Here is a 24,305-nt window from a genome sequence, read left to right as displayed (position 1 = left end):
ATGGTCTTGTACTCTTCCTCAGATTTGTGTGTCTCTATTATCGTTTCCCTGACTTGTGTTGAATGCTTCTTGATCTGATTTTGTTTTGGTCTGTTGAAAACCAATCATACTGTTGGATCTTAAAGAGAGATCAGTATTTGTTCTTAAGAATTCATTGAAAACAGGTTATCCTCCAATTTTGACATCAACCACTTGATTGAGTCAGTAAGGTAATATACAATATTGCACCTGAGGAAAGTTAGTGTAATAATTACAAAGGAAATAAATACATTTTCAGCCTCACAATTTTGGTTTTTAATTAATGGTAAATATCTGATAGGTTTTGGAATTTTTCTTCTGATTTGACATGATGCATAATATTTTGTAGATTAGCTTAAAAATTCATACTTCAATATACTTTAAATTTAAAAAAATTATACAGTAAAATGTCGAAATAGTTGCAGGGCTGAATACTTTTACAAGGCATTATATATGAATGTTTATGTTCACTGACTGATGTTTAGGAATACCCAAGTCTTGTTAACAGATGTTAATACACTGGGTTTTTGCTTTTCTTACTGAACTGGATGACCTCACATAATATTAGCTCTGTCAGTGCCCAGGAAGAACAGGGTGAGCTACTTGAATGACTATCATCCAGAAGCATGCACATCTACAGTGATGAAGTGCTTTGAGAGGTTGGTTATGGCTAGAATCAACTCCTGTTCTAGCAAGGACCTGGATCGACTGCATTTTACCTTTTGCCACAGTAGGTCTACAGTGGATGCGATCTCATTGGCACTTCATGTAGCCTTATATCATCTGGACAATATTAATACTTATGGTGGTCAAACTGCTGTTTATTGACTACAGCTCACCATTTCAGACAATCATTCTTGTAGGTCTGATCAAGAAACTCCAAATCCTGAGCCTCTGTATCTCCCTCTGCAACTGGATCCTTGACTTTCTAACTGGAAAATAACTGTCTGTGCAGATCAGAAATAAAATCTCTGTCTCGCTGGCACACCTCAGAGACGTGTGCTCTACTCTCCCTACACCCATGACTGTGTGGCTTGGCATGGCTCAAATGCCATCTGTAAATTTGCTGATGACACAACTATCAATGGCAGTATTTCAGATGGTGACAAGAGGGTGTACAAGATCAAAATATATCTGCTATTTGAATGGTGTCGCAGCAACAACCTTGCACTCAACATCAGTAAGACCAAAGAATTGATTGTGGACTTCTCAAAGAGTAAGATGAGCTAACACACACCAGTCCTCATAGATGGATCAGAAGTGCAAAGAGAGAGCAATTTGAAGTTGTTGGATGTCAGCATCTTCGAGGATCTATACTGGGCCTAACATATTGATGCGATTACAAAGAAGGCATGGAGCTGGCTGTATAACATTCAGAGTTTGAGGAGGTTTGTTATGGCATCAAATACATTCGCAAATTTCTACATATGTACCATGAAGAGTGTCTAACTGGCTGCATCAGTGTCCGGTATCGGGGTGGGTGGGATGTGGGAACTGCCCAGGATCGAAATAAACTGCAGAAAGTTATAAGCTCAGTCAACTTCATCGTGGGTGCTAGCCTCCCCAGCACCCAGTACATTTTCAAGGAGCAATGCCTCTAAAAAGCAGCATCCATCATCAAGGACCCTGTCCACAGGACATGGCCTCTTCTTATTACTACCATCAGGGAGTAGATACAGGAGTTAGAAGGCATGTGCTCAATGATCCAGGAACAACTTCTTCCCTCTGCCATCAGAGGGTTTAATATTATGTACTGCAATGTACTTCTGCTCCACAACAACAAATTTCACAGCAATTTTGCCTCTTTGAAAAAGTGGGATTACATTTACTATTCACAATCTGCAAGAACTATTCTATAATGTATAGAATTCTGGAAAATGTGACAAATGAGTCCACTACATCCATGGATACCTTCTTCAGTTTTGAACACTGAACAGTATTTATTACTTATTTATTTTTGTGCCAATGGTATTTTCTTACTAATAATAATTTTCTTTTGATCTTTAATTCATTTGGTTTGTGTTTCCCTAACACTTCCAGGTTATCTGTGTTCCCTTTTGTGAAGGCAAAAGCAAATATTAACTTAACTGCTCTGCTGTTTCCTGCTGATCTATCCCACAGTGCATTCTTTCATTACCAAATGTAGGGCACATACACACAACTTCATCCGTCTTTTAACTGTCTTGAGTTTTATCTGTCCGTCTATCGATTCATTTGGTATTAATTCTTTTTTGATATTACAGAATTTCTCTCAAGAAATAACTTTCATGCTTTCTTTTCATAACAGCCAGACAAATGTGTATCTGAATGTATTTGTCCTGAAGGGAAAGCTGAAGATGATGACGGAAACTGTGTTTCCCCTGAAACTTGCCCTTGTTTATTAGAAGGAATCAGTTATCCCAAAGGAAAAGTTATTGAAGATAATTGCAAAAAATGGTGAGGTCCAAGAAATGGTAAAATTTATATATTTCATATTATAAAAAGTGCCTGATATTATGAAATAAGTTTCACCATTCTTTATATTGCAGCACTTGCCAAGGTGGAATGTGGCATTGTACTGAGAAGCCATGTTCAAAGACCTGTCAAGTTTATGGTGAAGGTCACTACATAACTTTTGATGATTTGCGATTCAAGTTTGATGGCAATTGTGAATATATATTAGTAGGGGTAAGTTGTAATACCAAACGTTTAATTTACTTTTCAGAGGAAATGATTAATACACTTAAATTTTTACTGATTGTGATGACTGCGGAGAGGATCTTCAGGGTCTCTGAGAGGACTTATCAGGAGCGTTACATACACAGGGCCCCTAGTATTTGTTAATGATCCTTGCCATCTGTCCAACAATGTCTTTGACCCCTTACCATCAGTCAAGGAGGTACAGTAACATTAGGACAATAACTGTTAGGATGAGAAACAGCCTCTCCCCCTAGGTCACATGACTACTGAACTCCCTGCTATCACCCAGGTCTCATCATGTATGAAGCACCAGTGGCGCTATTCTTTTTACTTTTGAACTTGTGTTGTAAAAGCACCTTGGTACTTATTAATTTACTAGTAATAATATTGCTTTATATGTTAAGTGTTTGAGTTATATGCACTGTGTTGTGCACCTTGTCTAGTGGAGTGTTGTTTCATTTGGCGATATACCTGTGTATGGTTGAATGAGAATAAACTGAACTTGGACTTGAAACAGATATTACAATACTTTTTATCAGTACCTAACTAACAACATGGTTCACTGCAATTACTTTACAATAAGACTGTATAAGTAATCATATTTCTGGTTTAAAAGTGAAATTGTTTTGTGTATTTTTTTCATTATATTAGTGTGCCTGTTGGTATTAATTATTGAACTGTTCACAGGAATACAAATTATACTCCATGTTTTTATTTAAAACTATCTTTTACTCAGGACCACTGCAATGGAAAAGATGGAACATTCCAAATACTTATAGAAAGTGTTCCTTGTTGTGAAAATGGAGTGACATGCGAAAGAAAGGTTAAAATTATTCATCAGGTAGATCTTCAATTTTACTGTTATTACTTAGCTTTGTTGCTGTCATCAAAGAAGTTTTCAGAATGCAAATTTTATTTTTGACTATCAATGATAAAAGTTACCATTGAGCATAACTTTGCCAAACTTGTGACTTTTTAGGGTGAAGTATTAATTTTGGAAGAAGGAAAAGTAAAAGAGTCCTTTGAAAATTCCAGTTCACGTTGCCTTGATTCCTATTCAGTTCACACCATTGGCCTTTATTTAAGCATTACATTTCCCAATGGAATCAATGTGATATGGGACAAACACACAAGGCTTTCAGTCACACTGGATCGACACTGGAAGGTAAAATGGGCTTTGCATTTAAATGTACTCTTTTGTATAAGATTTATGATTTTTTTCTGAATTAAGACAAATGACATTGTGATGGTATACATATGAAGATGTGTCAGACAGATTGTCAGCAATGTGATGCATATGCACTTGATTCAAAAAGACCATGTGAAAGAGCTAAACAAAAGTATTCTTCTTTGAACCAAAGCACATCAGAATAATATTGACAGAAAACAAAACTGTTATCTTCTTAGAATATCATCAAGCATACACCAATTTTGGATTAGATGGATAGGGAATAGAGGAACAATGGTCATTCAAGTAACATAACTTCAGGAGTTGAACTCCAACCAACAAATAAAAAATTTGTTTTCCTCATCATCCTTCATTGCCCTTTGAATTTCCCTCAATCATTAAAATTTCTCGGGTCATCAATGGGAAAGTAACACATCCTGAAAAAACACTGCTGAATTAGCCATAAATCATTCTTTGTGTTTGTTAAATTCCCACAGTTTGTTCAAGTGCAGAAATTTCGACTCACTGCTGTCACAAAGTTGATGAGCCCTTTTCTCAGACTCTGGCCTATTCGCCTAACTCTCTAGTCAGAGAATTATACCTGTTGAACTTTCTAAGAATTATAGGTTTTTCAATAAGTTTGCCCTTCATTCTTCTGAGCTTCAAAAACAATGAACATATTTTCCTCCATTTATCTTTCAAGGGATAAATCCAGAGAGCACTCATTACACTTCCTTTATGGCAAGAATATCTTTCCTTAGGGAAACTATAACCTCTGTTCCTATATGTTTTCACTAATAGTCTGGATGATGACTGGAAGAACTGTTTGTTGTCTTACTCCAAATGGCTCTTGTGGCCTGTTAAACCAGAGTACATAAATTCAAGGTGACAGTTAACTGCAGAGCTAAAGTACTGAGAAACCACAGGAAATTATCAAAATTATTTTGGTCCTCACAATTAAAAAAGCCTACCTGTTTTCAGATTGTTGCAGAAGAGAGTAAATATTTATATGATGTTAATGGGTAGCAAGACATTTTATTACCTGTTTTGCCATTCATTTTAATCCAGCAACAAACTAAATCAAAGCAGTGTTGTTTTCCCCCAGTTTACTTTCTCAAAGGCCTTGCCAGGTGTTGGGAGTGCAGTTGCTAAGGCATTACTGACTATCCAGTACTTATCAAGGACCCATTGTTCAAATATGATGCAAAACAATGTGGTCAGTTGTTCTGTATTCCAGTCCACTTCTGCCCTGTTAACCACATGCTTTTTCTATTAATGGTTCTATTTAATGAGAACTTAGAATAATTGATACCCATAACACAGAAACAGGTCTTTTCAACCCTCAATTCTAACCATGATTTCTAACTATGCTAATCCCATTTTCCTGCATCCTTCAATACCTTTCTATCCAAGGACCTGTCCAAACATCGTCATTGTATCTGTCTCCACCATCTCTTCTGAAACTTTGATCCAGATATTCAATACTCTCTTTGTGAAAAACTTACTCCACAGATCTCCTTTAAAAATTTCCCTTCTTTTCTTAAACCTGTACTCTCTAGTTCTAATCTTGGGGAAAAATAAAGATTTTATCCATCTCATCTGTGCCCCTAATAATTTTATAAACCTGTATAAAATCACCCTTCAACCTCCTGTGTTCTAATAAGAGTCTATTTAACCTCTCCTTATAATTACAGCCTTTCATTCCAGGCAACATCTTGGTGAATCTTGTCTGCACTCTTTCTATCACCAGCACAGTTGACCAGAATTGTACACGGTACTTTAAGTGTGGTCTAACCAATTGCCACATGACTTCTGAAGTATTATCCTTCAGTGCTCTCTACTGTTGAGATCTACTCAATTGATCCTTTTCTCCAGCAACACATACAAAATGCTAGAGGAACTCATCAGTTCAGGCAGTTTCCAGTGGAAATGAACAGACAGTTGATGTTTCAGACTGAGAGTTAGTCACAGGAAAGCAGGTTCATGGGTTCAGTAACTGAGATATAAGACACCAGGTACATCCACCATTAATCCACAGACTAACAATAAAATACTCAACCAAACATCCAAGGCAAATGTACACTCATCAGTGCCAATGCAAGCCACAAATACTTTGACACCAAACACGCAGCTACACCCCAAACTCAACAGGTACTTCATTTCATCTCCCCAAGTTGCACAACTACTAAACTAAACATTCAGCAGATACTTAACTAGGTGTGCCTGTGGGTTTTCCTATATCTGCAGCATGCTTTCCCAATGGCTGTAATTTCAGTGTGAAGAGGAACCTCAGGAGATAAAGGAAAAGCCAGCAAGTCTCTCACATGTGCTATTCTTACACCCCTGAGGAGCCCAGAATCAGACACCGGTGTCCTGGCAAGCAAGACAACCAATGGGAAAGAGCTGCAGCATCCTTCAAATGGGCCAATCAACAATCAGTATAGTAGAGGCTGCTTTTGACCAGCAAGTAAATTAGCCCTTCACATTACAGAATTCCTCCAGCATTTTGTGTGTTTTGCTTTGGATTACCAGCCTCTGTAGAATCTTTGGTGTTTATAATCATTGTCCTTGTCCTTTTACCTAATCCAGCAATGCTGTGGTGTAAGTTCTGGCATGCCAGCCATGCTGAACTGACTTATTTCGTATGAACCAATGCAGATATAACCATAACCTGATTAAATGTTTTCAACATATGCATCTGAATGGAGGAATATGTTAGCCTATTTAGTTTATTTGAATTGATTTTGAAATGCCAGATTAATATTTTAATAACATTTTGATTACTTTATAACTTGTACAACAGGGCAAAGTGTGTGGTCTCTGTGGAAACTTCAATGGTAAGACTGATGATGACCAAAGAACAAAATCCAACTTTGAAGCAAGTAATCCCATTGAGTTTGGAAACAGTTGGAAAACTACAGAATCATGTCCCAGTTCACTGGATCAAAGTTTTCCTTGTGAGGATAATCCATTTTGTGCTGCGTGGGCAGGAAAAAAATGTTCCATTATTAAAAATGCAGATGGAATCTTTCAACAATGTCACAATAAGGTAAAACACTGTTCTAAATTTACTCTTCACATTTCAACAATTTGTTCCTGCAGCTTATAGCTTTTGCATAGCTTCAGTGAAAGTAAATTTCTGTGCATTAACCATTCTCTGAGCATTACAGAGAGAAAGTGGTATGCACTATCATAAGATATGCTGAAATAAGACATAATAAATTTAAGAGGCTTTTAGACAGGCATATAAATATATGGACCTTGAGCAAAAAGGATTAATGCAGATAGGCAAAAAGGTTAACATGGATCTGGTGGGCCAAACTGCCTGTTCTTCGTGCAGTATGACTTTGTAATACTAAGATGAATGGAAATAGTCATCCCACTATTTCAGGTTCCCCTTCCATAATCTGCTCATTGACATACAGATACAAATATGTGATTTGGCTCTAATATTTTTATTGTCTTTACAACCTAGCCATCTCTAACTGGAATAGAGGAGAGGATAAGGTAACAGCTCTTAACATTAAGAGAGCTTTATACTGAGCTTACTACTGCATGTGGTGGGTCAGGAATGGTCAAATGGGATACCTTCAGAAATCTAGATCCCTGCTAAATGGGAAATAAGGTCATATTGAATAGAGGCCAATCGCTGCCAGCCCAAGAGCTCTCTGGAAGATTTCCTCAGTGCATATTCTACCCAAATCATCTCCTGTGCATCTGTAAACAAAAGTAATATTAAGGTTGTTCCTCACATTTAAAATAAATATTTTTAAAGTATCAATTTGGTTTCTGATTTTCTGACTCTTTAACAGGTTGACCCTGACCCATACTATGAAGCTTGTCTTGAAGAAGCGTGTGCCTGTGATAAGGAGGGGAAGTATCTGGGATTCTGTACTGCTGTAGCAGTGTATGCAGAGGCTTGCAATCAAGTTGATGTTTGTGTTCGCTGGAGAACACCTGAACGATGTCGTAAGTCTATTAGTTTCATGGAAATTTTCATTTAAACTACAATAAAAATCCACTATTCAGCCATCCATTCTAAATTCCCAAGGGTTCAGTATCTGACTCATCAGCTAATATTTGTCCATTTGCCATATTCCACCTTTTGTGCTTCTTTCCATTCTCCCTGTCCTATTTCCTACGATCCACATCCACACACTGTGGCCCTCTCATGCACCAATCTCTGTTTCCACTCTTCCCATCCACACATTGGGTTTTGGTTCCCTTTCTCATGTTCATTTACCAGGTTCCTAGTTCACATATTTTCTTTGAACTCCTCTGGGTCACACTCGCTTGGGTCAACTTCCCATGTTCTTTTTAAATTTATTGGGTTCACTGTAGTATTAATTTATAACATCTTAAAAAAAATGGAAGTATACTGTATAAATAAATTACTTCCAATGGCACAGAAAATCTGCTATTTGTCATGACCAACATCTTTGAGGTGCTGGATTAATGGAAGTTTATTATATCCTATACTTGCAGGAAAGCTTTTTGGATTAAGTTGAAGTTACATAGTTCACTGAAGGTGAATGCTAATAGTTAAAATGATCACATAATAGTAATTTCTGACACTTACTTTTATAAGACTGATTTAGTTTGCTAGTACATGCTAAGAAAGCAAATCTGGAAGTCTGAAACTTGTTGACACACTGAATTTGCTGCAAAGGTGGATTCCTTGTCGTATTCAGTAGCAGTCCCCCAGTAGTTACTGATCTTCTCCTACTTTAGATCTGGTGCAGAGACAGTGAGTCCATTCATAAGACCCTAAGCCCATGAGACACAGCAGCAGAATTAGGTCACTTGGCCTATCAAAATGCTTTGCATAGTCATGGCTGTTTTATTATCCCCATTTTCTTGCCTTCTCCTCATAATCTCCAAAACCCTTACGTATCAATAACCTATCAACCTATGTTTTATATATACACAATGACTTGACTTCCAAAGCCATGTGTGGCAATAAATTCCACAGATGCACCAAGCCTTGAATAAGTAAATTCTTCCTCATCTCTATTCTAAGGGGAAGTCCTTGTAATATGGAGACTGCAGTCTCTGGTCCTACACTTCCCCTCTATTGGAAACATCCTGTCAATGCCCATTCTCTCTACAACTTTCCGTACCCGACAAGAGATCCCTCTTCATTCTTCAAATTCCAGCAAGTACAGGCCCAGAACTATCAAATACTCCTCATATTATTAACCATTGCATTCTCAAGATCATTCTAGTGCACTTTCCAGTAAGTGCCATAAGGGTTTTAAAACAAAAAGTTCATACCATTTTAAAAGTTCTTTCCCACAGGCAGTTAAACAGATCAGCCATTCTAGCAACCCCTTCCACCTCTATGTATGACCTCATTCGCTGCACTGTGAGCATTTTGAACCACTTTTTATAATGCTGTTTACATTTAAATACATAATGGTATACATGTATTTTGCACATTTTATTCCATATCTGTTCTTCCAACTTTATTTTTCTATACATATTTGCTCTAGATAATTTGTTAATTGTTGTTTTTGTTGTATGTTGGGCCAACACACCACAGAAAATTCCTAATACATGTAAGTATATATGGTGAACGAAGTTGTTCCTAGATCCTTGATCCTCTGGACTCTCCAATATCATCATATTGCTTCTTAGATTAAGAGCCCAAAACTGCTCACAATACTCCAAATGCAGTCTGACCAACAGACCCATGCCTCAGCATTACATCCCTGCTTGCTTTTATGTTGTATTCAAGTCCTCCCCAAATGACTGCTAACATTACATTGTTCCTGCAAGATAGCCTTTAGGGAATCCTGAACTAAGACTCCCTAGTCAGACGCAGAATCGGAATCAAGTTTATTAGCACTGACATATGTCATTACTTCTTTTTGCACCAGCTATACAATGTAGTAGATAAATTATGATAAAAAGATATGTTAAAATTAACTAAGTTGTGCAAAAATAGTTAAGTAGTGTACTTGGGTTCATTGGTCGTTTAAAAATCTATGTCGGAGGGGAAGAAGCTGCTCCTAAAATATTGTGTGCATGTCTTCAGGCTTCTGTACCTTCCCTCTTTTAATATTAATTAGAAGAGGGCACGTCCTGGGTGGAGTGAGTCTTTAATGATGTATGTTGCCGTTTTAAGGCATCATCTTTTGAAGGTGTACTTGACGGGGTGGGGGGGCTAGAACCCATGATGGAGCTGGTTGATTATGCAACCCTCTGCAGCTTTTCTCAACCAGTGCTGTGACCCTTCCATCTCTAACGGTGATGCAACAAGTAAGAATGCTCTCCATGGTACATCTGGAGAAATTTCCTAATCTTTGGTGACATACCAAATGACCTCATACTTCTAACAAAATATAGTCAGAAGGGTGCCATTTTTGTAATTACATCAATATGATGAGTCCAGGATAGATTTTCAGAGATGTTAACATCTAGGAACTTGAAATTACTCACCCTTTCCATTGCTCACCCCTTGACTGGGGTATGTTCTCTTGTCTTCCCTTTCCTGAAGTTCACAATGAATTATTTGATTTTACTGATGTTGAGTGAACAGTTGTTGTTGCAAGACAATTCAACCGGCCAATCTAACTCATTCCTGTACGCCTCCTCATCAGCATCAGAGATTATATCAACAACAGTTGTGTCATCGGCAAACTTATAGATGGTGTTTGCGCAGTGCGTAGTCCCATTGCGAGTGTCGAGAGAGTAGAGCAGCGGGCTAAGCACATGTCCTTGAGGTGCATTGGTGCGCCAGTTTTGATGGCCGGTGAGGAGGAGATGTTATTTTTGATCCACACTGACTGTTGTCTCCAGATAAGGGAGTCAAGAATTCAGTTGCGGAGTGAGATACAGAGGCCCAGATTTTGAAGCTTATTGATTAGTACTGAGGGAAGATGGTGTTGAACATTGAGATGTAATCAATAAACAGCAGCTTGGCGTAGGTATTGCTGTTATCCAAGTGTTCTAAGGCCAAGTGGAGAGCCAGTGAGATTGAATCTGCTGTAAATCTATTGTGGTGTAGGCAAATTGCAGTGAATCCAGGTCTTTGCTTAGGCAGGAGTTAATTCTGGCCATGCTGTGCCTCACAAAGCACTTCATCATACTGGATGTGAGTCCAACTGGACAAAAGTTGTTGAGGCAGCTCAACCTGCTTTTTTTGGTCATTGGTATGAATACTGTCCTTTTGAAGCAGGTAGGAATCTGAAAGACTAAAATATGTTTGAACACTCCAACTGGTTGGTTGGCACTTTGCAACTCCAATTTCCGAATTTGCTCCCTGTTTAGAAACCAGTAATTTCTTCTAAAATAGTGCATGATCTTACACTCCCCTACACTCTATTCCATCTACTACTTCCTTACCCCTTCTCCTAATCTGTTCAAGTCGTTTTGCAGACTCTTTGCTTTCTCAATACTGCCTGCAGGTCCCAAAACTAATCCCTGAGGAACACTACCGGTCACCAGCAGCCTACCAGAAAAGGTCCACATTTTCCCCACTCTTTGCCTCCTGCCAGTCAGCCAATCTCTGTCCATGCTATTATATCTTTCCTATAATCCCATGGCTCTTATGTGTGGCACCTTGTCAAAGGCCTTCTGAAAATCCAAGTAAGCAACATCTACTAACTCCTTTATCTATCCTGCCTGTTATTTATGAAAAGAAATCCAACAGATTTGTCAGGCAAGATTTCCTCTGAAGGAAACAATGCTGACTTGGCTTATTTTATCATATGCCTCCAAGTGCCCAGAAACCTCATTCTTAATAATGGTCTCTAATATCTCACCAACCATTGAAGATAACTGACTTATAATTTCCTGTCTTTTGTCTTCCTCCCTTCTTAAGGAGTGGAGTGACACTTGCAATTTTTGAGTCCTCTGGAACCATTTCAGAATCTAGTGAATCTTGAAAATTATTTGCCTGGAGAGGACTGGTTGCAAAGTGTATAATGAAAGATAAGGTTATATTGAATTAATTATGCTAATGTTTCTAATTGTTTAAAAGTGTTCTTCAATGTTTTCATTTTTAAAGTTTTAATTTGTTAGATTTATTTTCTATTGCCCCAGCCATGCAATGACATTATAAAGTTCAGGGAGTCACTAAGTTGGAGCAAGATGCCTTTAGTCAGTAAAGCTAAAAGATTTATGTTAAATTACCATATAACTCATTTGCTAGTGTAGATACCCTACTGCTGGTGGCAAATTTCTGGAACTAATATATTTTAAAATACTTCTTTAAAGTATGTTTTCTTACCATCTCTATGTGTGTGTGATTCTTGGAATGCTGAATGTTTTGTATCAGACTCTTGGACTGTGGCGTCTAGTTTTAATTTACGTTAACTGGTACACAGACCTGCACCATGAAACACATTTCATGGCAAGGTCTTGAAAAAGTGGTAACTATTTCTATTCTATTTCAGTGTTGTTTGGATTATGGCATAAATCAAACCTTTTTAATCACTTGGTGGTGAATAAATTACTGACAATAATGTACTAACTCCTTTCATTTTACATTTCAGCTGTATACTGTGACTATTATAATGGCGGCAATGAATGCACCTGGCACTACCAACCATGTGGAACATTAACAGTTAAAACATGTTCTGATCATTCAATTCGAAAAAAACTTTCTGCAGTTCTTGAAGGTAGGCTTATTTTATAATTTTACCATCGTTTAGATGTTTTGGGGGAATTCTACTTGTTTCCTTTATGTTTGCGCTACTTTTAACTTAGTTTTCTGATACTGCTAATGTTTCTCTGCTGAGGCACACACAAGGTTTAAGGTTCAGTGCCTTGTTACGCTATGGCATTAGTTCAGATCAGCACTGAAGGGATAGGCATTGATTTAATTCTCTGTTGATTTTTACATGGATTGATCATTCATGGTTTCCATTCATGAATTATGTTAGTTCTTTTTCTGGGAGTGTTGGGAAGTTGGAATTTATTGCCAATTCCTTCTGCTACTAATGTATGTTTAGAATTAATCAGACAAGGAAGCAGCCTGACGTGTAGGCCAGATTGGTGTAAGGAAAGCCAGAGCCTTTTTTGCCTTAAGCAGTTCACCTTTATTAAAATAAAATCCATGAAAGAAAGATAGGGACAGAATTAATGTTAGAAGTAAATCAGAACATCACTTATCCATGAACAACTGGGCTCTGTCATGACACTAGCAAGGAAGGACAATCTTCCTCAATTCTCAGAATAGGATATCTGGTCTTAAAGCTTCTATCCAGATAATGAGGCATTTCCAGCAAACCAGTTAAAGTCAGATATAAAAAAGCCACAGGGGATCGAAGGATAGCATGCAAATCAAAAATATAAATGAGAATTGCTTAATCTGGTTTAAATGTGTGGAACATCTTGTTTCCATGTGTATTCCTGTTTAAATATATTAAATTTCTTTGTAAAATACTTCTTAAAGTAAGTAGTATTTTCAAATAGGTTTATACTATCTGTACTGGCAATATGGTCAGTATTATTGACCATCCCTAATTGGTTTTGAGAAGGCTGCTTGAAACACTGCAGTCCTGCAGGTGAATTTACTGCCACAGTGCTGTTGAGATACAAGTTCCAGCTTTATAAGTTAGGATGGTACACAACTTGAAAGAAACCTTAGAATGGTGGTTTTCCCGTGAACCTGCTTTCCTTATCCTTCTTGACTGTATATTTTGGGAGGTGTTGTCAGAATAACTGAGACAGAGGCCTACAATACATATTGGAAGATGTTACAAACTGCAGCCATTCAGTCAGTGGTGATGGGAATGCATGTGGCAGGCTGCCAGCTATGCAGGTTTCTTTGTCCTGGAAATTGTCATATTTCTTCAGCGATATTAGACCTGGAGTAAAAGCTTAGGATGTGAATCTTTTGCCACAGTATACCAAACTTCTTTCCTGCTCTTGTAACCTCAGTAATTATGTGACTGGTCTAGTTAAGTTTGACTTTTTATTCCAAGAGTCCAGCCAGTAAGTTAAGTACTGTGGTATAATTATATAAAATCATGAATTAATCCATTGATAATCTACTAATAAATGTTTAACACTGAATAAATTTAATTTTTTGTATTAATTAGGCTGCTATCCAAAGTGCCCAGAGACTGCTCCTTATCTGGATGAAAATAACATGAAATGTGTCAAGCAAGAAGAGTGTACCTGCTACTTCAACGGTCAAATATATAATGCAAATGATACCATAATTGATTGTCGACACTGGTAAGGTACTTCCGTAGTTATTAATCTGAAATGAAATGTTGGGATGTCCAAAACAAAGCAAGTTTTTCCCCAGGTGTATTCAAATGTGAAACAGGCGATCCTAAGGCATAGCCTAGATGTATATTAAGTATTGCTGGATGAAAATGTCTGGATGAGAAGAATGTGATGATATATAAATAGGTTAGATTAAGGAAATGCATTGAAAAGTAATTACTATGGCCCAAAAATTTGCTTAAGTACCCTGCTTCTGTGCAGCAAATACTGTTTAACAGAGTATTAAAGTTGCAAGTTGACTGTTACTATGAGAAATTTCTTAAAATTAAAAATCCATGTACTCCAACAGACCTTCATTAAGAATACTGGAAGTAACTTGGTGATCTTACATTCTTACTATTAGAGTTAAATTGGGGATCTATAATGAAAGAATAAGTTGGGTTTTAAGATCTTTCATGAAAATTAAGGTTTCATGGAAATTGTTAGCTGGTAGTGGGTTGAAGGGCTTTGCTCATGATTTGCTCCAAACTGATAAAAAGTCATGTATTATTACCAAGTTGAATCTTCCGTCACTGACATGGGAACCAGAGAGATTTCTTTTTACAAGTTGTCACGTTAATTAAAAGTCATGTCTTCAATCAATACATGAAGTATCACCTTCTTTGCATTGCCTTGAAAATTGTTCATTTATACCTTTAGCTTTCTGCCTTAGTTCTTTTCTACCTTTTGGATATTTGTTATTTCTGAAGAAAACATCTACTGCATGGTTTAATCTTTTACTAAGGGTCCATAAAACTGGCCCATAAAAGTCAGACTGGTTCAGCAATAGACAGCATATTTCTTATGTAATCATTACTACTTATAAAATAGCAAAAGCAATGTCTCCATGAACTAAAACTGAAATAACTGAAGTTATCAATAAACATTAAGCTAGGTAGAGTAGGTCAAACTAATATAAAGCAATGGAAATGCTGGAACAATGGAAAAGATCCTGAGAGGCAGGATTAATGAACATTTCTTTGGAGAGGCATAATATGATCAGGAATAGTCAGCATGGCTTTGCCAAAGGCAGGTCATGCCTTATGAGCCTGATTGAATTTTTTGAGGAAGTGACTAAACACATTGATGAAGGTAGAGCAGTAGGTGAAGTATATATGGATTTCAGCAAGGCATTTGATAAGGTACCCCATGCAAGGCTTATTGAGAAAGTAAGGAGGCATGGGATCCAATGGGACATTGCTTTGTGAATCCAGAACTGGCTTGCCCACAGTAGGCAAAGAGTGGTTGTAGATGGGTCATATTCTACATGGGGGTCAGGAACAGTGGTATGCCTCAGGGATCTGTTCTGGATCCCTTACTCTTTGTGATTTTTATAAATGACCTGGATGAGGAAGTGGAGGGATGAGTTAGTAAATTTGCTGATGACACAAAGGTTTGGAGTGTTGTGGATAGTGTGGAGGGCTGTCAGAAGTTACAGGGGGATACCGATAGGATGCAAAATTCGGCTGAGAAGTCTCAGATGGAGTTCAACCCATATAAGTGTAAGGTGGTTCATTTTGATAGGTCAAATATGATGGCAGGACATAGTATTAATGGTAAGACTCTTGGCAGTGTGGAGGATCAGAGGGATCTTGGGGTCAGAGTCCATAGGACACTCAAAGCTGCTACACAGGTTGACTCTGTGGTTAAGAAGGCATACGGTGCATTGGCCTTCATCAATCATGGAACTCGAGAGTAATGCTGCAGGTACGTAGAGCGCTGGACAGACCCCACTTGGAGTACTGTGTTCAGTTCTGGTCCCCTCACTACAGGAAGGATGTGGAAGCCATTGAAAGGGTGCAGAGAAGATTTACAAGGATGTTGCCTGGATTAGGGATCATGCTTTATGAGAACAGGTTGAGTGAACTTGGCCTTTTCTCCTTGGAGTGACGGAGGATGACAGGTGACTTGATAGAGGTGTACCAGATAATGAGAGGCATTGATCACGTGGATAGTCAGAGGCTTTTTCCCTGGGCTGAAATGGCTAGCAGGAGAGGGCAGTTTTAAGGTGTTTGGAAGTAAGTACAGAGGAGATGTCAGGGGTAAGTTTTTAGCTCAGAGACTGGTGAGTGCATGGAATGGGCTGCCAGCAACGGTGGTGGAAGCGGATACGATAGGGTCTTTTAAGAGACTCCTGGATAGATGATTGGAGCTTAGAAAAATAGAGGGCTATGGGCAACCCTAGGTAATTTCTAAGGTAAGGACATGTTTGGCACAGCTTTGTGGGCTGAAGGGCCTGTATTGCACTGGAGGTTTTCTAGGTTTCTGGAGGTCAGTGTGTCTGTAATCCACTGTGCAGGTGATTGACCTTTACTGCTTCACAAGAGCCCTGTGAGCCAGCCTGGCCTGCTTCCACCTCTCACAACAGTGGAAATGAGTATATGTATGACTACTGTCATTAACTGATACACTCTCTTTGTTTAGAATGTGTAATAATTAAAAAGTTCCACAACATTATAACTAAGGACATGAACAGAATAATATATCCTCTCATTTTAAAATTAATATCTTGTTTGAAATTGTTTATTGTTTTTAACTACCGTGAATTAAAAATTGTAGTTAAAACATAGAAAAGGTTTGTGAAACTATCCTGAAATCCAACACACTAAGACAGGGGTCAGCAACCTTTACCACTGAAAGAGCCACTTGGACCCGTTTCCTACAGAAAAGAAAACACTGGGAGCCGCAAAACCCGTTTGACATTTAAAATGAAATAACACTGCATACAACGTTTTTTTTTGCCTTTATGCTATGTATAAACAAACTATAATGTGTTGCATTTATGAAATTGATGAACTCCTGCAGAGAAAACGAAATTACATTTCTGCATGCAACAAAAACATTTTGAACTCCGAAAAAAAGACGTTGGGTTGAAAGTTACTTTTAAGTAAAATATTCAATGTCTATTTGAGTCCTTCTTGTATTTATGAAAAACGCCGAACTTAAATTTTCCGCCAGCAGCAAACCAAAAATAACGTCAGCCAGCTGTCATCCTGAAAAATGAAAGGACTATTTCACTGAACAATGAAAAAATATGAATATAAGTAAAATAATAGGCAATTAAAATATTTATCATACTTGGTTAATGGGATTTCTGCTCCTGGACCTCAGCGCACAGCGTCTGCACATCAGGGCTGTATGATGTCACCTTCATCTTTACACAGGATCGCAAGCTGTCATCTGTGAGGTTTTCAATATCACTCCATTTGTGTTTCTGAGCAAGAACGGCCTTCTGACGGGCAACATCTTCAAGGTCTGCTGTCAAGCGTCTAAACTTGGACACCCATATGTCTTTGTCGGCTATGTCGGCCAGTTCCATCTCAAGATCAGGTTGACTCACACCTGCCAATGCAGTCGTATTCAGTAGGGAAGGATCGATGCTTAAGGAGTGACCAGGAAGGATAATGTGTTTTTTTCCTCTCTGAACTCACAGAAGCGTTTCCCAAATGATGTTTGCATTGCGATGATTGCAGAATGTAAATACTCCGAAATTATCATGTCGTGACCTTGTTTGAACTCTCTCAAATTGGGGAAGTGAGACAAAGTGCCTTTCTGTAAATCTCTGGCAAGCACTGTCAACTTGCGCTCGAATGCCAAAACATCCTCCAACATGTGCAGGGCTGTGCGTCCTTTCCCCTGAAGAGCTGTGTTCAGCGTGTTCAGGTGCGCTGTCATGTCTACCATGAAGTGTAGCTTTTCCAGCCACTCTGGCTGTTCCAGCTCAGGAAAGGTGAGCCCTTTGCTGCCCAGGAAAGTTTTCACTTCTTCCAGACACGCGACAAAGCGTTTCAGCACCTTCCGTCTGGACAGCCAGCGATAAAAACACGTTGTAGCGGTGTCAGTAAACTGCAGTCAAAGATAGCTTTATTCGAACTAAACAGCCTTGCTTTTAAGCCTCCCTCAACCCAGCCCCCATGGACGCAGATGCTGCAAAAGACGCGTACTCACAAACCCCCGTAGGCTATCTCCCTTAGCCGGAATGCTGGCTAATTGTGAGCCGTTTCGGATGTGGCAGGAAATGTGTCGCTACACTTAGGTTGTACAAGATCACCATAATTACATTTCAAAAGCTAACAAACTAACATAAAATACATTTTAATTAAATACTGACCAATTATTTCCCAAAGCCACAGGGAGCCGCAGCACAGAGGTGAAAGAGCCACAAATGGCTCGGGAGCCGCAGGTTGCCGACCCCCGCACTAAGAGCTTCTTTCACCTCCCATGTCAGATTTTTTTCACTAGTTCCTCAGATTTCCTCAAATGGCAATTGCATCTTAGACAATTTGATATGAGCTCAACATATCTTACCATTTTAAAGTGGTTTGATTATGCCATGAATAGATAAAATAGTTTAATTTGGCCTCCTGGGAATATTGGAAATAATTCATTGTGATTTATGAAAATAATGTAAGTTCTGGGTGTTAAGATACAAAAACTATTCAGGACAATTTTAAAAAGTCACTAAATAATTCTCACTAGTCTCATCAGTTTATGCATGTATAGTGGCCAAATTGTATCCTGAAGTGCTGTGGGTTTTGCACTGGCCACAATATAAGTGAAAATGCTGCAAAACAAAATCAAACTATCCTGTCTGTTGGAATAACATACTCGTTAAAGGATGTTGGTTCTTTGCATATTAGCTTAAAATAATTTTATTGATTAAAAATGTAAATTATTTTTAGGTATAGCTAGGTAGGTGTGCAAAAATTCTTATATCTTCCTCACTGGTTAATGAAACAGGGTTGAATATATAATTCTGCTCCATTTACCTGTTTTATAACTATACAAGGCTGCAATATCTCCTTGGCTTAATGATGACTGTAGATGATATGGAAGTTCTAAAGAGAATTTTTTGCATTGATTTCTCCAAAAAATCTATTACCTAAAACTCAACAAATCATTTCATATTTTACAGCAAATGCACCAAAGGAAAGGTTGAATGTGGTGAGTAAATTTTCCCTTTCAACAATGAACTTAGTAGAATAAATCCATAGAAATAAAGAATTAATGGGTACTTAGGCTGATATTTCATCTGAGTCTTTGATAAATGAATTATTGATAACTCAAGTAATTTACAGAGTGCTTTTTAGCATCAGAAGTTGATTTCAATGCAAAGCAAAAAACTTCAGATGCTGAAATCTAAACCTGGAAAAATCAAATGCTGAGAAGAACAGGTCTAGGCGGGATGTGTAAAGAGTGCTAACCTTTCACCCGGATATCCTTGATCAGGACTAGATAAAAGGTCATCAAAGAAATGTATTGCTGTTTCCTCCACAGATGTCACCCAACCTTCTGAATATTTAAACATAGAGCAAATCTGGAGATATATTTAATAAGATTACTTACTATCTGTTATGGTAACATGACAAAATGACAATGGAATACTGTTGCGATCTTGATGGGATCAATACGATTTCACTTTACCACATATTCATCAATAGCTTCATAACATTATTAGTTAAGATACTATAAAGTTAAAAATGTTCTAACTTTTAAATTCCAGTTAATCTCCAGATGACTATATTTAAGGGCACAGTGTCATAATTATTTTATAATCATTTCCTAAATATCTCTGTGGCACAAAATAAAGTGTTTACTGATTAGATTACTTTTTAGAAACCATTATTGTACTTTTCTAATTGTAATTATATTTTTTTTCAGAAATTACGACGACGACTACACCAACAACGACATCAACACCACCAACCACAACTCCAACACCAACCACAACTCCAACAACCACAACAACATCAACACCAAGCACAACACCAACAACTCCATCCACAACACCAACCACAACATCAACAACCACAACATCAACACCAAGCACAACACCAACCACAACTCCAACCACACCAACCACAACATCAACATCAACCACAACATCAACACCAAGCACAACACCAACACCAAGCACAACACCAACCACAACATCAACAACAACCACAACATCAACACCAAGCACAACACCAACAACTCCATCCACAACACCAACCACAACATCAACAACCACAACAACATCAACACCAAGCACAACACCAACCACAACACCAACCACATCAACAACACCAACAACAACAACCATAACATCAACAACTACCACATCAACTCCAACAACAACTCCAACTATAACACCAACAGGAACTCAAACAACATACACAACTCCAACCACAACACCAATCACAAAATCAACAACAACAACCACAACACCAACGACAACTCCAACCACAACACCAACTCCATCCACAACACCAACACCATCCACAACACCAACCACAACATCAACACCAAGCACAACACCAACCACAACATCAACCACAACAACATCAACACCAAGCACAACACCAACAACAACCATAACATCACCAACTACCACAACACCAACCACAACAACCATAACATCAACAACTACCACAACACCAACAACTCCATCCACAACACCAACCACAATATCAACAACCACAACAACATCAACACCAAGCACAACACCAACCACAACTCCAACCATAACACCAACCACAACTCCATCCACAACACCAACCACAACATCAACATCAACCACAACACCAACAACTCCAACCACAACATCAACAACCACAACCACATCAACACCAACCACAACATCAACAACCACAACATCAACACCAAGCACAACACCAACCACAACATCAACACCAAGCACAACACCAACAACACCATCCACAACACCAACCACAACATCAACACCAAGCACAACACCAACCACAACATCAACCACAACAACATCAACACCAAGCACAACACCAACAACCATAACATCACCAACTACCACAACACCAACCACAACAACCATAACATCAACAACTACCACAACACCAACTCCATCCACAACACCAACCACAATATCAACAACCACAACAACATCAACACCAAGCACAACACCAACCACAACTCCAACCATAACACCAACCACAACTCCATCCACAACACCAACCACAACATCAACAACAACCACAACAACATCAACATCAACCACAACACCAACAACTCCAACCACAACATCAACAACCACAACATCAACACCAAGCACAACACCAACCACAACCACAACTTCAACCATAACACCAACCACAACTCCATCCACAACACCAACAACCACAACATCAACAACAACCACAACAACATCAACATCAAACACAACACCAACAACTCCAACCACAACAACATCAACACCAAGCACAACACCAACAATATCAACAACAACAACCATAACATCAACAACTACCACATCAACTCCAACAACAACACCAACTATAACACCAACAGGAATTCAAACAACATCAACAACTCCAACCACAACAACCACAACACCAATAACAACACCAACCACAACATGTAAGTCTGGGTGAAAAGTGCATGTATATGTGGGAGGAAACAAAGTGATGGACAGGGGTATTGCAAAAGCAGAACAGTTTGTATATCTGATACTTTTCCAAGTGAACCCTTGCATGAACCTCAGGTGTGCAGATGGTATGGTCTTTCCAAGTCTATTTTCTGCATGATCCCCAAGATATTAGATTGTTGGTTTACCTAACTTGCACATTGAATGACAAGTCTAGAGAACTGTATAGAAGATGGTGCACCAGTCAGTACTCCAACGGTTATGCATTGTTTCTGCCTCCAAGCCAAGGGTTGAAATGGTAGACATACACCTAATCACATGTGTTTCTTCCCTGCTCCCTTCACTGCTTTCCTCTGCCACCTGTCTGAACAATAAAGTTGAGGGTTTGATGTGTGGTGCTATGAGTGTGTTTTCGCAAAAAGGGGATGAGATCCTGTAAGCGATGTGAAAGGCATATGATCTGATAGCTTTCCTGTGGGGGGTAGTGTGTGAAACACAAGTAAGGGAAATCTTGTTGCAACTTTATGGAGCTGTGCTAAGAAAACATACAGAATGTCGTGTTTAAATCCTCCTCTTGTGAGTTAGCAACTTGCTTTTGTGGAATATCTCTCTGTTCAGAAAATAAAACAACCTGTTGATATTCAGCATCTGTATGTTCCTGGATAACAGCTGGTTGATCACATGTTATTTCCCTTTCCTCCCAGAGTATTGCCAGTGCCCAAGTATAGTACCCCATTGGTTATCTAGGTAAATTTCTGTGTAATGAGAACATTAAGATGCACCACTTTTGAGCTTCCTGCTGTCACACAAAGGTCAAAGTTCCTTAGGATCAATAATGAAAAGTTCTTCAGTCCATTCAACACTTCCACTTAGACTAAAACAGTGAGCAACAAGTCTGAAGCTCTAATGCCAAGTCCTGTGACAGTAGATGATTTATATTATGGTAACTGATTTTCTGACTTTCTGTTTCTCCCGGTTGCCTGTCTCTAACCATACCCATGCCATGAGATTTTTCTCACAATAACATTTTATGTGCTATGTTACTGAATGTCTTTCAGAAATCAAAATATGCCACATCCTCTGGATCCTCTTTATCCACCGTAGTTGTCATACTGAATTTCCTTCTTCAAATAACATTATACATTCTCTTTGCTGATCCATTCTTGAGAACGAGCGCATTGTCTAGGCCGACATTTCTGTGCTGCTGAGACCATCTCTGAGTTAAGAATGCTTGTTTTCTGGACACTCCAACATATGAGTCAACTTTTATAATATTATTAAATATAAGATAATGGAGCAGAATTAGACCATTTGACCCATTGAGTCTGCTCTGCCATTTCAGCATGTTTGATCCAATGTTCCGACCACCTGACCACTGCGACTTTCCTCTGTTAGTTCATCCCCCCCTTGAAGGTATACCTGTTACTGAGGGGAATGGCCACAGGTGTTCTCTGCATTGCTTCCTTAAGCCCCTTCTCCATCCTGACTGTCACCCATTTTCCTGTATCCTGCACCTTGGGTGTAACTACCTCTATATATATGTTGTATCTATCACCCCTTCAGCCTCCTGACATCAGAATTCCGATAATTCCAGCTCCAACTCCTTAATGCAGTTTGTTAGGAGCTGCATCTGGATGCACTTCTCACAGTTGTAGTTGTCAAGGTCGCTGGAGGTCTCCTTGCCTTTCCTCATCCCATAAGAGGAACATTTCTCTATTCTCTCTGTCATCTCTATAAATATGATATGCATGCTTATACATTCATTTATATGAACAGTGTAGCCAGATTCCCCTATCTCCAGCTTGAAGTAAATGATCTTTCTTATCATTCACATTTATTCTAGATGCCACTCATTGCAGTACTGTTGAAGTGTGATTACCATATCAAGCGGTATCTTTTGATGTCTATAAAAACAGAAACTGCTCCTTTCAGGATATACTCAATATTAAGAAATTGTGATCACAAATTAATTGCAAGCCTGACTTTACAGTTAGAAAATAAAGATTTGCAAAGTAGGACAGGAGATTTCAGTTTGTCTAATTTTATGGCTATTTTTCAATTCTTGACAAATGCAAATGAACAAGTAACTTTCAAACATTAGAACAGTGGCTGCATTTCAGATGATCCTTCACTAGACCTAATTGTTTTTCCATTTTGCTTTGCAGCAATTCCTTGTGCAGGTTATTGGTCATCTTGGAAAAATAGCAATGAACCCAATGCAACAAACAGAGGAGATCATGAATCACCAGAGGGTCTCTGTAATCCCAGTGACAGACCTAGTAATATACAATGTCAATCTGTTAGATCCCCAAACAAACCAATCTCTGAAACACGTAACGATGTGAAATGTGGCTTGCCTGAAGGACTTACATGCATTCCATCATCCGATGAATTCATGTGCCCTGACTATGTAATTAGAGTATGTTGTGTCCTTTTCAGTACAACATCAACAACCACAACTCCAACCATCAGCTCAACAACTATTTCAACCACAACTCCAACAACTTCCCCAACAACTACAACAATCACCACAACTGTTTCAACAACACCAACCACCACAACAACCACAACTCCAACAACCACCTCAGCAACTGTTTCAACCTCAACACTATCAACCACCCCAACAAGCATCTCAGCAACCACCCCAACAATCCCTTGTGTCTGTAACGTGAACCAAGAACAGCAGGTGAGTTTTCTTTTTTCTATGAAGTATATGATGTAGTAGAACAGACGGCAAGTATTTTGGCGGAAAAGTGTTTACAGTTTTGATTCATTGACTATTTTTTCTCTAACATATTTATTCCATACGGGAACCAATTTTCTTCCTACTCATAAAAT

At 38.5% G+C, this 24,305-nt stretch overlaps 1 protein-coding gene and 1 long non-coding RNA gene across 10 annotated transcripts in view; one reads left to right on the top strand and one right to left on the bottom strand.

Moving 5' to 3' along the window:
• LOC132403819 (uncharacterized) overlaps positions 1–24,305 on the bottom strand; it is a 118,153-nt gene that overhangs the window by 72,570 nt on the left and 21,278 nt on the right. The window lies entirely within an intron of this gene.
• The window catches only part of LOC132403818 (mucin-2-like), an 81,087-nt gene that overhangs the window by 37,775 nt on the left and 19,007 nt on the right, over positions 1–24,305 (top strand). Inside the window, exons 17-27 of the mRNA XM_059987536.1 lie at positions 2,306–2,454; positions 2,547–2,685; positions 3,434–3,538; positions 3,677–3,862; positions 6,669–6,914; positions 7,678–7,834; positions 12,364–12,489; positions 13,915–14,053; positions 19,002–19,030; positions 19,748–21,460; positions 23,633–24,153. Coding sequence (XP_059843519.1) covers positions 2,306–2,454; positions 2,547–2,685; positions 3,434–3,538; positions 3,677–3,862; positions 6,669–6,914; positions 7,678–7,834; positions 12,364–12,489; positions 13,915–14,053; positions 19,002–19,030; positions 19,748–21,460; positions 23,633–24,153 — 3,510 coding nt within the window. The remainder of the gene's footprint in view (positions 1–2,305; positions 2,455–2,546; positions 2,686–3,433; positions 3,539–3,676; positions 3,863–6,668; positions 6,915–7,677; positions 7,835–12,363; positions 12,490–13,914; positions 14,054–19,001; positions 19,031–19,747; positions 21,461–23,632; positions 24,154–24,305) is intronic.

Source organism: Hypanus sabinus, chromosome 13 (genome assembly GCF_030144855.1).
Source record: "Hypanus sabinus isolate sHypSab1 chromosome 13, sHypSab1.hap1, whole genome shotgun sequence".
NCBI lineage: Eukaryota > Metazoa > Chordata > Chondrichthyes > Myliobatiformes > Dasyatidae > Hypanus > Hypanus sabinus.
This window is presented reverse-complemented; position numbering and strand designations above follow the sequence as displayed.